At 61.1% G+C, this 16,958-nt stretch overlaps 1 protein-coding gene and 1 long non-coding RNA gene across 4 annotated transcripts; one reads left to right on the forward strand and one right to left on the reverse strand.

Moving 5' to 3' along the window:
• Window positions 1-6,565: 6,565 nt before the first annotated feature.
• LOC140638309 (uncharacterized) lies at window positions 6,566-12,232 on the reverse strand. The gene is made up of 3 exons (XR_012035401.1): window positions 11,418-12,232; window positions 10,203-10,266; window positions 6,566-7,920 (listed from the first exon to the last, which is right to left on the reverse strand). It is a non-coding gene; the product is annotated as an uncharacterized lncRNA (long non-coding RNA).
• PRSS22 (serine protease 22) lies at window positions 10,587-14,896 on the forward strand. Of its 3 annotated transcripts, none has more exons than XM_072835409.1 (6): window positions 10,587-11,227; window positions 11,784-11,810; window positions 12,069-12,240; window positions 12,327-12,680; window positions 13,693-13,850; window positions 14,411-14,550. In XM_072835409.1, exons 1-6 carry the CDS (start codon window positions 11,146-11,148, stop codon window positions 14,413-14,415), a joined length of 798 nt encoding a protein of 265 aa, XP_072691510.1. In that variant the 5' UTR covers window positions 10,587-11,145; the 3' UTR covers window positions 14,416-14,550. The 3 variants fall into 3 exon arrangements, with proteins under 3 accessions (XP_072691510.1, XP_072691509.1, XP_072691508.1); XM_072835407.1 differs by having other exon boundaries at window positions 10,608-11,227; window positions 12,327-12,604; window positions 14,411-14,896; XM_072835408.1 differs by lacking the exon at window positions 11,784-11,810 and having other exon boundaries at window positions 10,602-11,227; window positions 12,327-12,604; window positions 14,411-14,896.
• The last annotated feature ends 2,062 nt before the right edge of the window (window positions 14,897-16,958 follow it).

The raw sequence follows: 16,958 nt of genomic DNA on the forward strand, positions 1-16,958 counted from the left end.
GCTTAATGCTACCTGTTGAAAGTTGTGCAGTTGGGGTTTTTTGCTTTTTTTTAAGATTTTTTATTTGAGAGGGAACACGAGCGAGGGGGTGGGGCAGAAGCAGGTCCCCCGTTGAGCAGGGAGCCCGACATGGGGCTCGATCCCAGGACCCAGAGATCATGACCCCAGCCAAAAGCAGATGCTTAATCCACTGAGCCACCCGGGCGCCCCGAGACTTGTGCGATTTTTAAATGGATTTTTGTGAAGTCAAGAGAGTCCGGTTGTTTGCAGCTTTTGTTTCCCTGGCCAGGTGTTCCTGGCATGATCAAGCCCCAAAATACAGTCACGTTACTTGCTTCACCCGTGTGAGTCACCAGTCACGGTCCTTGGTTAATTGTCCTCAAAGGAATCCTGTAAAGGGTTTGCTTCTGTGTAGGATGGGGGTCATATTTCGGGGTGGGGGGGAGTAGTGGGCTTGCCCCGAGAAGGCCACCTTTTCAGCTCGGTTAGCCTTCCAGAATTACAGCACCGCGGAGCTCATAAAAAGGACCGAGTCCTGAAAAACACCTCTTATTCTTACATAGGAAGAAGGAGCTGCCAAATTGAAACGAATAGATGCTTATTAATACCTCAGAAGCGGGATCCCTGGGTGGCGCAGCGGTTTGGCGCCTGCTTTGGCCCAGGGCGCGATCCTGGAGACCCGGGATCAAATCCCATATCGGGCTCCTGGTGCATGGAGCCTGCTTCTCCCTCTGCCTGTGTCTCTGCCTCTCTCTCTCTGTGTGACTATCATAAATAAATGAAAATTAAAAAAAAAAAATACCTCAGAAGCATTACTGCTCCCCAGCCAGCTGCAACCCACAGAATATTTAGGGGCCCATTGCATTTACTCTGGAGAGAGGTGTGTGCCTGTGATCCATGCCCTGTGGTCAGTGCTTCGGAAGTGAGAATGCTCCAGGCTTATCGAGATCTTGCAATGGCCCTGGGGCGTCTGACTCCTGGCCCTATGCTTCCCCACTGCTCCCTGCTCCCGTCTGAGCTCATTTCTTCATCTGTACAGTGGGGAGGACGATGCTTTGAGCAGAATAAGGAGGAAGCGAGGCCACGTGTTGAGTATGGCAGCCAGCCGTTGTTGGAACCAAAGTCCGCACGGTCCTGGAGCTGCGACAGGCGTCACCGGCCAGGGCTGCTCTGCGTATTATGCATCTAGAACAGATGGAGGGCCCAGAGTTAGCAAGTTAGGGAGGACTTGGAGGGTTAACCAGGTTGGGAGCCCGCTGGAGAAGTGGACAGGAAATTAATGCCTTCAGCTCAGTCTTCCTTCCTCCCTTTGCCACACTGCTCCCCACCCCTGCCCCCCAGGACAGGTGCAGCAGCAACATGAAACAAACTCAACCGGTTTTAAGCAGATTTAAACAATCAGAACAGGCTCAGGAGGCTTAGAGGCCCCTGCCTCAACAGGCAGTAACTTTTTTTTTTTTTTTTTTTTAAAGATTTCTTTGAGAGAGAGGACAGAGGGAAAGAGAGTCCTCACGCCAGGGAGCCTGACCTGGGGTTCATCCCAGGACCTGAGCCAAAATCAGGAGTTGGCTTTGCAACAGGCTGAGCCACCTAGACACCTCCAGGCATGAATTTTTCAATTGTTTGAGTTTGGGACGGTCTCGGGGAGGCCTGGAGTACCTGGGCATTTGGGGCAATTGGGGGCCTTAGGGATGTGGCTATTTACCAATCCGTAGCGGACATCCAGTTGGGGCCCTGTCAGAGCATCCCCGCTGAAAATCTGCCTGTTTAGGGAGCATGGGGCTTCAGTCCAGGCCCTGGCATGTGAACGACAGGATCTCCTCTGAGAGCTGGGGTCTCCCAGTGAAGCCTCGGCTTCCCGGGGCCCCTGGACATTTGAGTGGCACCTGTATGGAACTTTGCTAGGTGTGCAGGTCTGCCCATCTTAGACTTGGGGAAATCTTTCCCCTTCCCTGTTCCTAGCTGACACATTTCCTGTCTGCTCGCTCTCCACACCAGTGCTCCCCTCTTTCGCAACACCTTACTGGTGAATTCAGCCCTGACACCGCATCATTAGCAACTGGGGAGCTAGTGCTTCATTCCTTAAGGGCAAGGAAGACAACCTTCAAACTGCCAGGACACGAGGAAAAATATTTGTATTTGTATTTGGTAAAGGGAAAAAATAGAAATCACTACACAACTCTAGAAAAGTCTTTTTAGAAAAGAAAGTAGTTTGACAATACATATCAAATAAGTTTATAGCCTAGTGATTTCCCTACTAGGGATATAACTTCAGGAACTAATCAGAGAATTTTTTTAGGGGCACCTAGGTGGCTCAGTGGTTGAGCCATCGGGAAACTGCCCAATATGTTACATTTTAAAAGCAGATTGAAAAAACAAAAAATAAAAAATAAAAAAAATAAAAGCAGATTGAGGGCAGCCCGGGTAGCTCAGTGGTTTAGCGTCTGCCTTCGGCCCAGGGCCTGATCTGGAGACCCGAGATTGAGTCCCACATTGGGCTCCCTGTGTGGGGCCTGCTTCTCCCTCTGCTTCTATCTCTCTCTCTGTGTAATAAATAAATAAAATCTTAAAAATAATAATAATAAAATAATAATAATAATAAAATAATAATAAAAATAATTAAAAATAATAATAAAAATAATAAAAGCAGATTGAAATAATATAAAAGGGAAAAATGGAATTTGTAGCTTACTTTATTAAATACAAATTTGTAAGCTGTTTCTTTAATCAGTTGATTCCATAAAATTGCCATTATGTGCCAGGCACTGAGGGGTATACTAGTAAGATCTTAAAAATGTAGTTTTCAAGGGGTCCTTGGCTGGCTCAGTCCATAAAGCATCTGACTATTGATCTCAGGGCTGTGGGTTCAAGCCCCACACTGGGTAGAGAGATTATTTTTTTTAATTATTCTTTTTTTTAAATTTTTTAAAAACGTAATTTTCAAAAAGGTAAAGGCATGACTTCCAAATAAATATAAAATGGGGATGTGTCAAAAATTTTAACTCATTAATGAATGAGGAAACCAAGAGGTTGTCAAAAGTGGTTTAAAGGGGAATCTGAAGGGCAGCCCAGGTGGCTCAGCGGTTTGGCGCTGCCTTCAGCCCAGAGCCTGATCCTGGGGACCCGGGATCAAGTCCCACGTCGGGCTCCCTGCATGGAGCCTGCTTCTCCCTCTGCCTGTGTCTCTGCCTCTCTCTCTCTCTCTTTGGGTCTCTCATGAATAAATAAATAAAATCTTAAAAAAAAGAAAAAAATAAAGGGGAATCCAAAGAAAAGACATCTATAGGAAGTCAGGAGTGTGCTAATTGGATGCAAAACTGGTCAGTATGCTACAGAGCAAGAAAACTGTAATGTTCAGAATCCTCTTTTTCACAGGATGGAGGGGGCAGACGGGGTAAAACAGCCTAGTTGAAGGCCACTGTACAGAGACCCTCCTAGAATCAATGCTTCCGGAGAACCCGCTCTCTGAGCTCTGCTCTCCGCTGGAAGCATGGCCATCACCGTTGCATGTCTCAAAGTCTCCTGCGGTTTTTCCCAACAAACTAGAGAAGTTCCTGGCCTGGTGGAACTATCCTTCAATCTAGTTGATAAACATACAATAACTTTTTTGAGATTTATTTATTTGTTTATTTATTGAGAGAGAGAGAGAGGCAGGCAGGCAGAGACACAGGCAGAGGGAAAAGCAGGCCCCACGCAGGGAGCCCGACATGGGACTCGATCCCGGGTCTCCAGGATCACGCCCTGGGTTGAAGGCGGCGCTAAACTGCTGCGCCACCAGGGCTGCCCAACATACAGTAACTTTAATAAATGTATAAGCTGACCGTTTTTTCACCAAAAGGTAAAATGACTTTTCTGAGGTCATCTCAGATTTTATTTATCAGTTAAGGAGGGACCCAGTAAGATTTTACATATAACCTGTTCTTTTTTTTTTTTAAGATTTTATTTATTTATTCATGAGAGACACAGGCAGAGGGAGAAGCAGGCGCCCCGCAAGGAGCCGGAGGCGGGACTAGATCCCGGGATCACGCCCTGAACCAAAGGCAGAGACGGTCAACTGCTGAGCCACTCAGGTGCCCCCATACAACCTGTTCAAAAGAGAGTGCAAAGCACCACACATTTATACTCAGGCAAGGATTGCTGGAATGAATTTGTCAACTGATGGAAACCGGCAGAGCTGTCAAGACACCGGGAACAACTGGTTGCATTGGTGGGATGTAACTTATTTTTCTAGAGACAAGAAATATTTGCATTGGGGGACACCTGGGTGGCTTAGTGGTTGAGCGTCTGCCTTCAGCCCAGGGCGTGACTCCAGGGTCCTGGGATCGAGTCCCACATCAGGCTCCCAGCATGAAGCCTGCTTCTCCCTCAGCCTGTGTCTCTGCCTCTCTCTCTCTCTCTCTCATAAATAAATAAATAAAAATCTTTAAAAAAAAAAAAGAATTATTTGCATTACTGTCATTTTTCTGCCAATTAAGTTTTGTCCCTACAGAGCTGTAAATAGCCTAATCAGACAGAAAGGCACACACCCCATGGGATCCGATCATCTCTGGGGACACCAGCGCTGCCACCAGGGACCTCTTGTTACCGTGTTTGCCCAGAGCACATCTGTACTTGTGCCCACGGTGCTGAGTAGAAGAGTCACAGACGGGAAGCCGTAAAAGGTGCCGCCTATGAAGATGGGGTTAGGGCCTTCCAGGTGGAGGAGCACATGCGGAGGTCCCGGAGGGCAGAGGGCTTCGAGAACGGGTGGGGGGTTGGGGGGGACCACGCATCCTCCTGTGCTTGGACCCTGGAGCAGCCGAGCCAGGAAGGGGCAGCAGGGAATGTGGGGCCTGAGAGGAGTCGAGCCCCTTCCAAGCACACTGCCCCCCCCCTGCCCCCCCGCCCCGTACATTGTCACAGGAGGAAGCATCCTGATGGAACTTGGTCGAACTCCCCTGGTTGCCGTTGGCCGGTCCCGGCACAGCTGTTGAGCTGAGAGCCCAGGAGAAGGACTTGGAGGCCCCGCTCGTGGCTGGAGCCCCTGCGCCCCGCTGAAGGATCCTGTTGCCAGTACTGGGGGGGGGAGTACCTGGGGCACTTGCCTGCACCCCAGTGGCAGGCCCCACAGACCCGTGGCTGCTCAGGCCCTTGTGGTTCCTGTGACTGATGGCAAGATGCACCCCAGCAACAGCCATCAGGAAACTGCAAAAACAACCCCGATTTTATTACTCACAAGTGCTGTAGGGGACACGGTATGCCCAAGGGCCACCCAGTGAGGTCGCAGGGAGGCGGGAGGAGTGCCGGCCTGGGCTCTGCCTCTATTAGGGTCCAGGGAAGGCTGGGCTCTCTTAGCCTCACTCTTTACTGGTGAGTTTAAGCAGCGGGAATTAGGGCATGGGAAAGGGGGAGTAGGGTCCTTGGAGGGTCCAGGTCTCTAGCTCAGCCAGGGCTTTCGGCAAGGGACCAGCCTGGCCCCTTGTCCAGTTGTTAACTAGTAGCTTGTCGAGCGGCTGGCGGTTATGTTTATTCCAGAAGGACGTGTGGACGCCTCTGATCTGTGAGGCTCGGTGTCAGGACTCCTGCTACCCCCTGCCTGACTCAGCTTCTAAATCCCCTGGAATTTCCCAGGGGGCAGGGGTGTCTTGTTTGAGGAGGCAACTCTAGGACAGCTCCAGGACAGAGGCCGGTCACCAGCAAGACCAAGCCTCCAGGGGACAGGAAGGGGCTGGAATTCATCATCATCACGCCCACAGGATGAGGCCTCCATGGAAATCCCTGAAGTATGGGGTTCAGGGAGCTTCCAGATTGGTGCTGGGAACACGGCACATCCCAACTCCGCGACACGGTAGCTCCTGCGTTCGGGTCCTCCCTGACCTTGCCCGTGTGCCCCTTCATCCAGCTCTTCACCTGTACCCTTTATTATAAAATAAATTGATAAACATCAGCATGGCTTGAGTTCCGTGAGCCATTCTATTCTAACAAATAATTGAACCTGAGGAGGGGGTCCTGGGAACCCCGGACTTGTAGCCAAGTCAGAAGTCTGGGTGACCTGAGGACCCACTCTCTGGGATTGGCACCTGAAGTTGGTGGGGGGGATCCTATGAGGCTGAGCTTTCACCCTGTGGGGTCTGTGCCAAGTCCTGTTGGCGTCCACAGAAAATTGGAGAACTGCTCGGTGAGCAAAATCCCATACGTGTGGTGTCAAAGTATTGTGTACACAGAGAAGTGTTTTCTTTGCAGTTGGGTATGGGTGAGGAGACCCGATGAGTCAGGGGTGACTCGCCTTAGGCCTGGAGCACTTGGGTAGATGGAAATGCCATTTTCTGAGATGGGGGGTTGAAGGCGTCAGAGTTCGAGGGGATGTCAAGGTCCCCTAGTTGAAGATGCCTGTTTGGCGTCCAAGTTCTCAGCACCCAGATGGGCTGTGATCGTGGAAGTGGGCGCCTCCCCCGACTCCAGCATGGACGGGTGCCCCAGAACCGTCCGTCCCAGCTGGAGAAACCCCGCTGACTTCACCCAGAAGCCATCTGTGAGCAGCAACCAGCAGTGACCCAGTGCCCTGCAGGGGTGAGGGGGAGGAGGAACGTGGTTGGAGGTGGCTCTCCACCCTGCAGAGGAGGTTGGGGCTGGTTTTCCACGCTCCCCCTTGCAGGCATGACTACGCAGGTCACCGGGGGGCTAGGTCACTTCTCAGGAGGGCGCCCTGAAGGAAAGCGGGGGCCTGCAGCTCCCAGCTCTGAGGGCTCCCCGCGGGGCCCTGGACCGGGGCCCTCATTGTGCGCCTGCCCGCAGGCAGGCTGCTCCCGTGCAACGTTCACTTCCCTGCCGTGAGCCCTTGGCTGACTTCTGACCTCAAGACTGAGGTCCTTCCCTCTCTCCTGGGTCTGTGAGTCAGCGGCATGTTACCAAGCTGGCGCTGGGTCCCCAGCGAGTTGGCACGGCCAGCTTGCCCGTTGCCCTCTGCCCTTGTTCCCCGCTGGCTCCTCTGGGCCCGGCCCTGTCCGGCCTAGGGCTCACCCCTCCTGGTCGTGGACAAGCGATTTTATGTATTTATTCATGAGAGACAGAGACAGAGGCAGAGACACAGGCAGAGGGAGAAGCAGGCTCCCTGTGGGGAGCCCAACGTGAGACTCGATCCCAGGACCCCGGGATCACGACCTGAGCCAAGGCAGATGCTCAACTGCTGAGCCCCCCAGGTGCCCCCAAGAGTCACATAATTAATACCTGGACCCTGGAAGTCCCACATTCTAAGAGGCAGCTGGGGTTGCCACTTAGACAACCGGGACCGGGAACCCCAAGACCAGACAAAGGAAGGCCAAGGACTGGGGGTGCTCAGCCCCCATCTCACACGGGTGTCACAAGGATTGGCAGTAAGGTCAGGAAATCTTTGTTCCCCAGAAATTTAGGCGTGGGTGGGAGTGGGGCTGGAGAGCCAGAAGATGGGGAAGGGGTTGGGGGAGCCCCGAGCACCCTGGCGCCGCACCACGTGGAAGGGGGCGGTGCAGAGCTCTGCGGCCGGTCGGGGCAGAACCGAGGCCGGGGGTGCGGCCCGTGCGGGATGGGGGCCCTGAGCGGGACCTGGGACAGGGCTGGGGCCTCATGGACTCTGGAGGCAGGAGGCCCCGGGTGACAGGTGGGTTCCCAGGAGCGTGGCTCCACCAGGGGAGGTCATCCCTGCCAACGAGAGCCGCGGGCGGTGTCCACAGGGCCACCCGCCGAGACCATCGGCGCCCGCAGGACGTTGCCCACGGATGGGGCGGCCCCGCGTTGCTCAGTTGGTGGGCGGCTCCAGCCCAGGACACACAGGCGGGGACCAGCCCTCCTCACAGCTGGGTAAACTGAGGCCTGGCCTGGAGGAAGACGCTCTGCCCACCTGCCCCGGAGCGTCCGAGCTTCACAGTCACGAGGGGGCACGTCTGGTTTTTCTCCCCGTTGTTTCTGTTGCAGTAAAACAGACACGATTTACCCTGTTAAGCGCCGCTGGTGCGAACACTGCGCCCTCGGCTCCCCCGGACGTGCCCCGCGCCTGCCCTTGGGTCCTGCCTCCATCCTGCCCCCGTGGCTCGGCGACTCCAGCAACTCGGGGCCCTCCTGGGCTGCAACTCCGCACGGCCGCAATGTCCTCAGGCTCCCCCGCCCGGTGCCCCCCCTTTGCACGGCCGGCTGCTCCAGGCGGCTTGCGCGGCGGCCGCGCCCTGGGCCACCCTGTCACCCGCGCATGGTGGCACTTCGTAGTTGGGTGGACGGAGCAGACCGCCCTGCATGTCCCCACCCCGAGTGGCACGGCGCTGGGAGCCACTGCTCGGCCGGCAGCCTCAGCAGCCCGCACACCTCGCTGCAGTCACAGAGGTCCTGAGACGGCGCCAGGGCCACGCGGCCGCGGGGGTGGCCGGGTGGGCAGCCGTCCGTCCTTCCGTCCGTGTGGCACCCAGGCCGCCAGCTGCCGTCGCCCCATGATCTGCTGTTGACAGATGCGGAATCTGCGTGGTCCCCGCTCTGGGAGCTGAGGACCCGCGCCACCGTCTTCACTGGCTTTTCAGGACTTCTTGGCACCTGCCAGGTCCTGCCCCTTGCGGCCGCCTGCTGGGCCACCCCATCTTGGGGACGGCGACATCTCCGCACACATGCCCGCCCCTCGGGGCATCCGGGCAGCGACCCCGGGCCACGGCAGTCGGGGCCGCTCCTCGCAGCCTCTAGGCTCTGCCTGGTGGACTTGCCCATTCAGCAGAGCCCGCTGACCCCAGGGCGCTGGGCACCCACCTGCATGCCCAGCCTCTGGGCTCCCTACACTGCCTCTCCTCGTGGGGGGCCGCAGCTTGCAGCACCCCGGCCCCCAGGGTCTATGCCCTCCTCCCAGGCTTCCCCACGCGCCCTCCTCCCGTGACACGTCACTACCATCACCCACCCGCCTCCCAGTCCCTGGGAGATTCGTGCCGCCCCAGGATGGGACCTCTGTCCTACCCTCCCCCTGGCCCGGCGCCCGGCGCACAGCCTGCCATACAGCAGTTGCCCAACAAAAGCTTATCGAGGGAGCTGGGGCAGCCAACCACCTTAGCTGCAGGAAGGGAGTGGGTTGGGGGCGCCCGAGGCGAGCCGCGGAGCCCAGAGGTGCCCCAGGATCCCGAGCAGTGGGGGGAGCACCCACGGAAGCCGGCCCTCGCCTAGGCCTGGAGGGTGCGCTTCCCGGCCGGGGAATGGCGCCAGTGGGAGGTGTTCGGGGCTCCCGCACCCTCACATTGGCTTGTCTTGGGGTGTGATGGGGGCTCACCCTCAAGGCCTGATGCCAAGGCCTGGTTCTGGCTGCAGCTTAACCCCGCATTGTCCCCTGCCCTTCCGACTGACGCGGGGGCCAGTAAAACGCACCAGCAGTCCTCCCTGTACCGGCATCCCAGCCACCCAGGCCAACCTTCCAGCCACCCAGGCTCTCAGACTCTCAGCCTCCAGACCTCCCAGCCTCCCCACCTCCCAGCCTTCCAGGCTCTCAGGCTCCCAGCCTCCCAGCCTCCCAGCCTCCTAGCCTCTCAGGCTCCCAGCTTCTCAGGCTCCCAGCCTCCCAGCCTCCCAGCCTCCCAGCCTCCCAGTCTCGGGAAGGTGGCTCTGTAGACTCCTGCCGCCTGCCTGCAGACCCTGCAGCCTGGAGCCAGGCCCCCAAACAGGCTGTGTGCAGAGCATGTTGGCCATGCTGGGGAGCTGCCTAGTGGGGTGCCCTGAGGGTCTGCCTAGAGGCCCCCAGCCCCATGCCCCCTCTCTCCTGCCCCCCTTGCTCCAGCCTCTGCAGTGCCCCCTCCGCTTGCCCTCTGGGCCTCTGTGTCCAGGTCCTGCTTTTCTAGGCCAGAGTCAGGTGCCTCCTTGGGCCCCTGAGGCCCCCAGCCCCCCGACACCTGGGACCTTGAGCGAAAACCATCCACCCCTGGACCCAGATCCCTCAGGGTCTACTGAGTCCCGTCCAGTCACCTGCCTCCAGATTGGGGTTCAAATCCAGGCTCTGCCCCTCCCCCCAGCTCTGCCAGCTCCACCCCTCCCCCAGGTCCTTTCCAGCTCCACCCCTCAGCCCTGACCCCCTTTCCTCAGCAGCAGAATGGGAACAGGAGGGAGCCTGAGGCTGGGATGTCCGGATGCGGACACAAGGGACACTGCAAGTTGCTCTGTTGGTTTCTGGCCCCTTCCCAGCAGGAGGTTCGTTGCTCAAATGAACAAAAGCACAGAGATAAACCATATACCTCCGGTAGGATCGGTAGAGTCGGGTCTGTAGGGTCGGGTCCGGAGAAGAATTAGACTGCCCTCCTGCAGAGGGGTAGGGGCGTCATGAGAGCAGGGGTCTGAGTCAGGGAATAACCCGTGGGGACCCCCGGGTCACAAGGTCTCATCCCGCGTGCCCATACTGCCCACCCCGGCTCCCTGTGGAGCCCCACTGCCCTCTGACCCTCTGGCGGGCAGGGGCAGGGGCAGGGGGGGAGGTTGGAGGGGTAGGAGGGGGTGGGGCCCAGCCCTTCCCAGGCAGCCATGTCAGTGGCCACCTGGGCACCTGGCTGGCCCTGCCTGGGCTTCCCCGCAGTGCAGGTGAGGGGTGAGTTGTTCACCAAGTGACAGGATCCACAGGACAGGCGCCACTGGGGGCCTGATTCACAGCTTTCTGGGAAGTGGGTTAACGGGATCCCAGAGCCCGGGGCTTGGTCAGGTGTCCAGGCTGAGTCACGGTGGCCCCCGGACGAGGGAGCCGTTACTGAGCCTCTGGGCAGCCCCTGTGCCCCCAAGGCCCTGGGTCCGCATGCAGACCCCAGACCCTGACCTTCAGCTGGGGCAGACCCAGGTCCGGGCCTTCCCCTCCCCCCCCAAACTGGGACCTTTCCAGTTGAGTCCCGGTCCTGCTCCTCCAGGGGATGGGACCTGGGCCCCTGGTTTAGCCCTGAGTCCGCTGCTCCAGGGCAGAGGTGGGGGTCCCCGCTGGAGCCCTCAGTCCCCTTAGCGGCTCACTTCCTCCCGCAGTCCCACCCCTCCTGTGACCTACAGCCCCGGGTGGCAGGGACTGAGCCACTCACTCACTTGGGGGACTGGTCCAACGGCATTCCACCTCCAGGATAAAACCTGGGGGACCCAGGGAACTCTGCACACTCCCTCTCGGGCAGGCCTGCTCTCCCAGCTGTGCCTGCGCCCCCGCTGGCCATGATGGTTTCCAGAGGCCCCCCAGCCCCAGGTGGGGGCTGTCTCAGGATCGTCACCCCCTTGCTGCTTCTGGCTTCTGCAGGTGAGTCCTGACGACCTGCGGCCCGTCCCCGTCCATACCCAGCGCCTTCCCTTGGCCTCCCGCACCTGCCTGCCCCCGGCCCTCAGCCCTGTCCCCTCCGGCCCTGTCCCCTCCCCTTCTGCACTGGCTCGCTCCTCTCTGCCATGTCCAGTGGCTGCCAGCAGGGGACGACTCTGGGCAGAGGCCTGACCTTGTCCTTGTCCCTCCCAGCTCTTGGGTCCGCAGGCTTCCAGGCCTTGGGTGTGGGGTTGAGAGGGTCTCCCGGGCCGCAGCCTCAGGTCTGGGGGGAGCGCCCCAGAGGGTCGGGGTGGGCTCCCCGCCCCTGCCCTCGGTGCCAGGCACCCAGGAGCCAGTTCCTCCTCCAGCAGGCAGGTGGCACGGAGCGCGGGCACAGGCTGGACAGGAAGCTGGCGGGAGGGGAGGCCGCAGCTTCCAGCCTGACGTTTCCATCGCCCAGCCTGGGCTCCAGGAAATGCCCCACCCTGGACCTGGGGACCTGCCCCGGGCCCCGGGGGGCTCCCCTCCGCCGCCTGACCCTTCTTTGTCTCGCCCCCAGCCGCCCTCCGTGCTGCGGAGATCGCCAGTGAGTGGGGTCCTGCGCGGTGGGAGGGGGCGCTTGTGTCCTCTGTGGGGGGAGCAGGTCACAAGGGCGCCGAGCAGGCAGCGGCGGGGCCTGCAGGGCAGAGCAGGGACTGGGCGAGGGCCCGGGGCAGGGCAGCAGGGGGCGGAGGGCGCGGGAAGGCAGCGGGGGAGGGCAGAGGCCGGAGGAGGCCAGGAGGACACGGGGTGCCAGCAGGGCCAGAAGGCCCCGGGTGACAGAAATGGGCCCCTCCTCCGCCAGCACCCCCAGCCTGCGGGAAGCCCCAGCAGCTGAACCGGATCGTAGGTGGCGAAGACAGCACCGACGCCCAGTGGCCCTGGGTCGTGAGCCTCCAGAAGAACGGCACCCACCACTGTGCGGGCTCCCTGCTCAGCAGCCGCTGGGTGGTCACAGCTGCTCACTGCTTCAAGGGGTATGCTCGGCCTGACCCAGACCCCCCCCCCCCCCCCGCTCCCTCCCGGCCCAGGTCCTGGCTGACCCCCTTCCTCTTCCTGCCAGCAATCTGAACAAACCATCTGAGTATTCTGTGCTGCTGGGGGCCTGGCAGCTGGGGAACCCTGGCCCCAGGTCCCAGGAGGTGGGGATCGCCTGGGTGCTGTCCCACCCCGTGTACTCCTGGAGAGAGGGCTCCCGTGCCGACATCGCCCTGGTGCGCCTGGAGCACTCCGTCCGCTTCTCCGAGCGAATCCTGCCCATCTGCCTGCCCGACTCCTCCGTCCACCTCCTTCCGAACACGCGCTGCTGGATTGCGGGCTGGGGGAGCGTCCGCGATGGGGGTACAGCCTCTCCCCTCCCGGGTGCCCGGGGGTGGCTGGGGACGGAGGGTGGCCAACTCCCGGGGACACGGACATGGTGAGCAGCCAAGGGTAGCGGCCAGAGGCCTGGCACAAGGGAAAAGGCTGTCTTCTGATGACAGAGACAAAAGGAAAATGAGCCGCAGCGCAGAGGCGTGAGGTCACCAAGCCCCGCCGCACAGCCGTAGGCCCTTCCTAGTCAAGAGGGGTCCGTAGTGACGGTCTGGGGAGCTGCGGCCAGACCAACCCGCTGTTCAGTGATGTAGGGAGCACGTGTGGGGCCAGGCCGACTCGGAACAGGAAGACAGCCCTGGGACTCCCAAGTGGGAACAGGCACCTGCTGGTGGCTGCGTGCCGTGATTGCAGGCGAAATTTCCAGAAGGAACCGAGTCTCCATAACTGGAAAATACAATTGTCAGACCAAAGTCTGGAGGTTTGGAAAACACCATTTAGAGACACATGTCAGATAAAGCAAGAGGCAGGGCAGCAGAGCAGGTAGATAAGGGGCCACGCTAAGAGGGAAAAGGGTAAGAAAAATGGGACTTGAACCAGATTGTCCAAAAGAATGAAGAGAAATGACACCAGGTACCTGGGGTCCCACTGAGTCTGAGGGTGCAGGCAGCCTCCCCATAGTCATCCCCCGGGGCTCCTTCGAGAACTGGAATTGCAGGCTGGGGAGGGTGCACCGACCAGCCCCAGGGGCTGCCACCTGCTGGGTGCGGGGCCTCCTCAGCCCTGGTCACACCAACGCAGGTGATCAACTGAGCCCTATTCCAGGCCCGTGTGGGACAAAGTGGTCCCTGAGGCAGGACAAGCCGGGCCCAGTGGTTCGAACCATTTTGTGGGCCTCAGAAATCTCATTAAAGGTTCGGGGTCTTGGGGCGCATGCTCCTGTCTGGATTCAGTAGGTCCGGAGGTGGAGTCTTGGAATTTGGGGGGTTTCCACCGGTCTAGGAGAGCCGGACAGAGGTCCCTCCGCCTTTGGGAACTGCCCCTGTGGGGAGCGGATGGGTCCGTGAGGACAATAAGGAGAGGGCATCCCAAGTCCGACCCTCTGCTCCTGCCCCCAGTGCCCCTGGCCCATCCCCAGACCCTGCAGAAGCTGGAGGTCCCCATCATCGACTCGGAAATCTGCAGCCGCCTGTACTGGCGAGGAGCCGGCCAGGAAGCCATCACCGAGGACATGCTGTGCGCTGGCTACCTGGAGGGGCAGCGAGATGCCTGTCTGGTGAGTACCCCACCTTCTTCTCACCTTCGTCCCCCTGAGCTCCACCGCTGCCCACCCCCCCAAATCAGCTGGGACTGCAAGCCCCCCTAGATGCCTCCACTTGGCTCGGCCATCCATCCATTGGGCCACACACCAAACGTCCACTGAGCATCCTGGGTGTACCAGACCCCTCTCTGGGCCTTCTCTTGAGGGGGCTCCTCATCCTGGTCCCCAGCACCAGCTCCAGCACTGCGGTGGCGGACGGAAGGCGGGTGTAAGGTCAGCTCCTGGGCTTGGACGCTGTAGGTCCTGCTCACAATTCCTATCTGCTGCCCACGGGCACTGGGCCAGGGGCTGTGAGCGAGGAGGTCCCCCACGGAGAGCTCCTCGCCAGGGGGTATCCCCAAGGCCTGTCCCGCCCAGGCCCCGGGGGCCTGCTGGAGTTCCAGCACGTCTTCCTCCAGGAGAGAAATGCACCCGCCCACCTGCCCCCCAGGGAGCCACCTGCCACCTGCCCTATCGGTCCGGGCACTGTCCAGCCCTGGCCCATGTGGGCCCCTGACCTCCCCTCCTCCCCGCAGGGTGACTCCGGGGGCCCCCTCATGTGCCAGGTGGAGGGCACCTGGCTGCTGGCCGGCATCATCAGCTGGGGTGAGGGCTGTGCGGAGCGCGACCGGCCCGGCGTCTACATCAGCCTGGCGGCCCACCGCTCCTGGGTGACGAGGGTCGCACAGGGGGTGCAGCTCCGCGGGCACTCGCAGGGCAGGGGGTCCGCTGGGGGCTCCGCGCCCTAGGGACCTGGGGAGACTGGCGGCCCTCCCGCCGCCGGACGTGCGCCTCCTGCCTCCGGGGGGCGCCCGTGTGCCGCCGCCGCCGCCTCTGCTGCGAGGTCCCGGCCCCCATCCCGCCTGCGAGAGCGCGCGCGCGCGCGCGCGTGTGTGTGTGTGTGTGCGTGTGTGTGTGTGTGAAAGGGTGTATACGTGCTAATGATTTTTACTGTTATTTGTACCCCCGCCCGCATATCTTATTTATTCCTCCAATTTCAATAAATTATTTATTCCCCCCTTCCTGTTTCTCCAGGTTAGGGACACTGGGATTCGGGGGCACACTTGGGGTTAAAACGGGGGCGGGTGGGTATGAGTTTGTCTGGTGGCCCCGCCGGCGAGGTGTCCTGTGCACCTGCGGTTCAGCATTCCGCCCTGGCCCTGGCACTTCCTTCCTAGCCGCCCCCCCCCCCACCGGGAGGCCACCTAGAGGAGGCGGCAGGTGCAGCGGCCTGGGAGACCCGGCCTTGCCGGGGAGGGGGTGCGGGGGGGGTGCGGGGCGGGCTGCAGGGCGGGTCCAGGCCCCAGAACCGGGCTAGCTAGGAGAAACCCGCCCCCACGAGAGCGCGGCGCCCCCTCCCTCCGCCCCCCCCTCGGAAGCAGGTGTCCTGATTGGGCCTGGGGCAGCCGGGGCCTCTGCTCCGGGAAGTGACTCAGGCTCCCTGCTGACTCTGAGTCGTCCTGTCCTGCCAAGGACGGGCCACGCCGCACGTGGGGATGGAGTCACCTGGCCTGCGTCCACAGCAGGTGGGAGGCCCTGCCAGCTAACAGCCCCCTCCCCAGGACTGCCCTGCCCCCCCTGCGGACCTGCTCCACACAGCCCCCTATATATCCCAGCACCCCCCACGTCTGGGCCCCCTCCCAGTCCCCCATATCTGGGCCCCCTCCCAGCGCCCCCATGTCTGGGCCCCCTCCCAGGCCCCCACCTCTCCCAGCCCCGCTCGGGCTCCCTGCACGCGGCGGGCTGGGGCGCAGAGGGCGGCTGTGGTCGCCGCAGGGGTCCGCGGAGCTGCGGGAGGCTCCCGGGAGAGCCTGGCTCTGAAGGAAAGTCCGCGAAGCCGCCGGGCGGTCACGCCAAGCGCCGCTTGCAAATGTCCAGGGGAAATTGTCCGTGAAGTGAGTTTCCGAGAAGGCAGGAGGGACCGGCCCGGGGCCGCCGCGCCCCTCGGTGCCCCAAGTCCGGGAGGTCCGCTCCCGAGGCTCGCACGCCCTCGTGTTCCGGCCGCATCAGCCCGCAGGCCCGGGGCGGTTTTACCAAAACACAGACAGCAAACTGTCTGGGCACCAGCCCCGGCCCCGCCCCGACCCAGGGCAGGCCCCGCCCCGGCCCCGACCCCGGCCCCGACCCCGACCCCGACCCCGCCCTCCAGGCTCAGCCCGGGTTCTGCCCCTGCTTCTTCCCTTCACCCCTCCTCCCCGCCCCGACCCGCCTCCTCCCTCTGCCCTCCCCCCGACCCGCCTCCACCCCTCCTCCCCGCCCCGACCCCGACCCCGACCCCGACCCGACCCGACCCGCCTCCTCCCTCTGCCCTCCAGGCTCAGCCCGGGTTCTGCCCCTGCTTCTTCCCTTCACCCCTCCTCCTCCCCCTCCTCTCTTCTGTTTCTCCCCTGCAGTAAGCGGAGGATCCCCCTCCCACGTCATCCCCACGGAGGCCCCTGAGGGAGCACTATCCTACAAAGGTCGGCCGTCTGCTGCGGGGGCAGAAATCGCCCCACAAGCGGCAGGACACTCGGGGAGGGCAGGGCGGGTTCTCTCAGCCCTGCAGTCAGCCTCCAGCACCCCCCCCACCCCCCACCCCCCGCCGCGCACCCTCCTCCAGGGAGCACCTTCTCCAGGAAGCGCACATCCCCACACACAGCGCACCCTCCTCCAGGACCCCACCCCACCCCCCCGCCCCGCAGCGCACCCTCCTCCAGGAGCCCGAAGACAGGCTGGACCCAGAGTGGGAAAGCAGCGCCGGCCCCACCCCAGCGCCTGTGCAATGTCCCTCCCTAATCAGGGGCTGAGAGTGCGGGAGGTGCAAACGCAGGCAGCCTGGCCCGGGCACAGAGAAGCCCCTTAGCAGGCAGTTGGAGCTGGGCCCCAGAAATCACCCCAAATCTGGACCACTCCAGGCAGGGGGACCCACAGCTTTGCTCCACCGACACCACCTGCCTCCTAGGGCCAGAGAGCCCTGAGACCCGCTGGCTGTGCCCCCCGGGGACGTCCTGGGGCCCCTCGGCAAGTACATCCCCCAGCTGCACCTTCCCACCTGGACCGGCCCTTGGCGGAGCTCTCCTGACCTCCCCAAGGTCGGGGTGGGGT

This window comes from Canis lupus, chromosome 8, assembly GCF_048164855.1.
Source record: "Canis lupus baileyi chromosome 8, mCanLup2.hap1, whole genome shotgun sequence".
In the NCBI taxonomy this organism is placed as follows: Eukaryota; Metazoa; Chordata; class Mammalia; order Carnivora; family Canidae; genus Canis; species Canis lupus.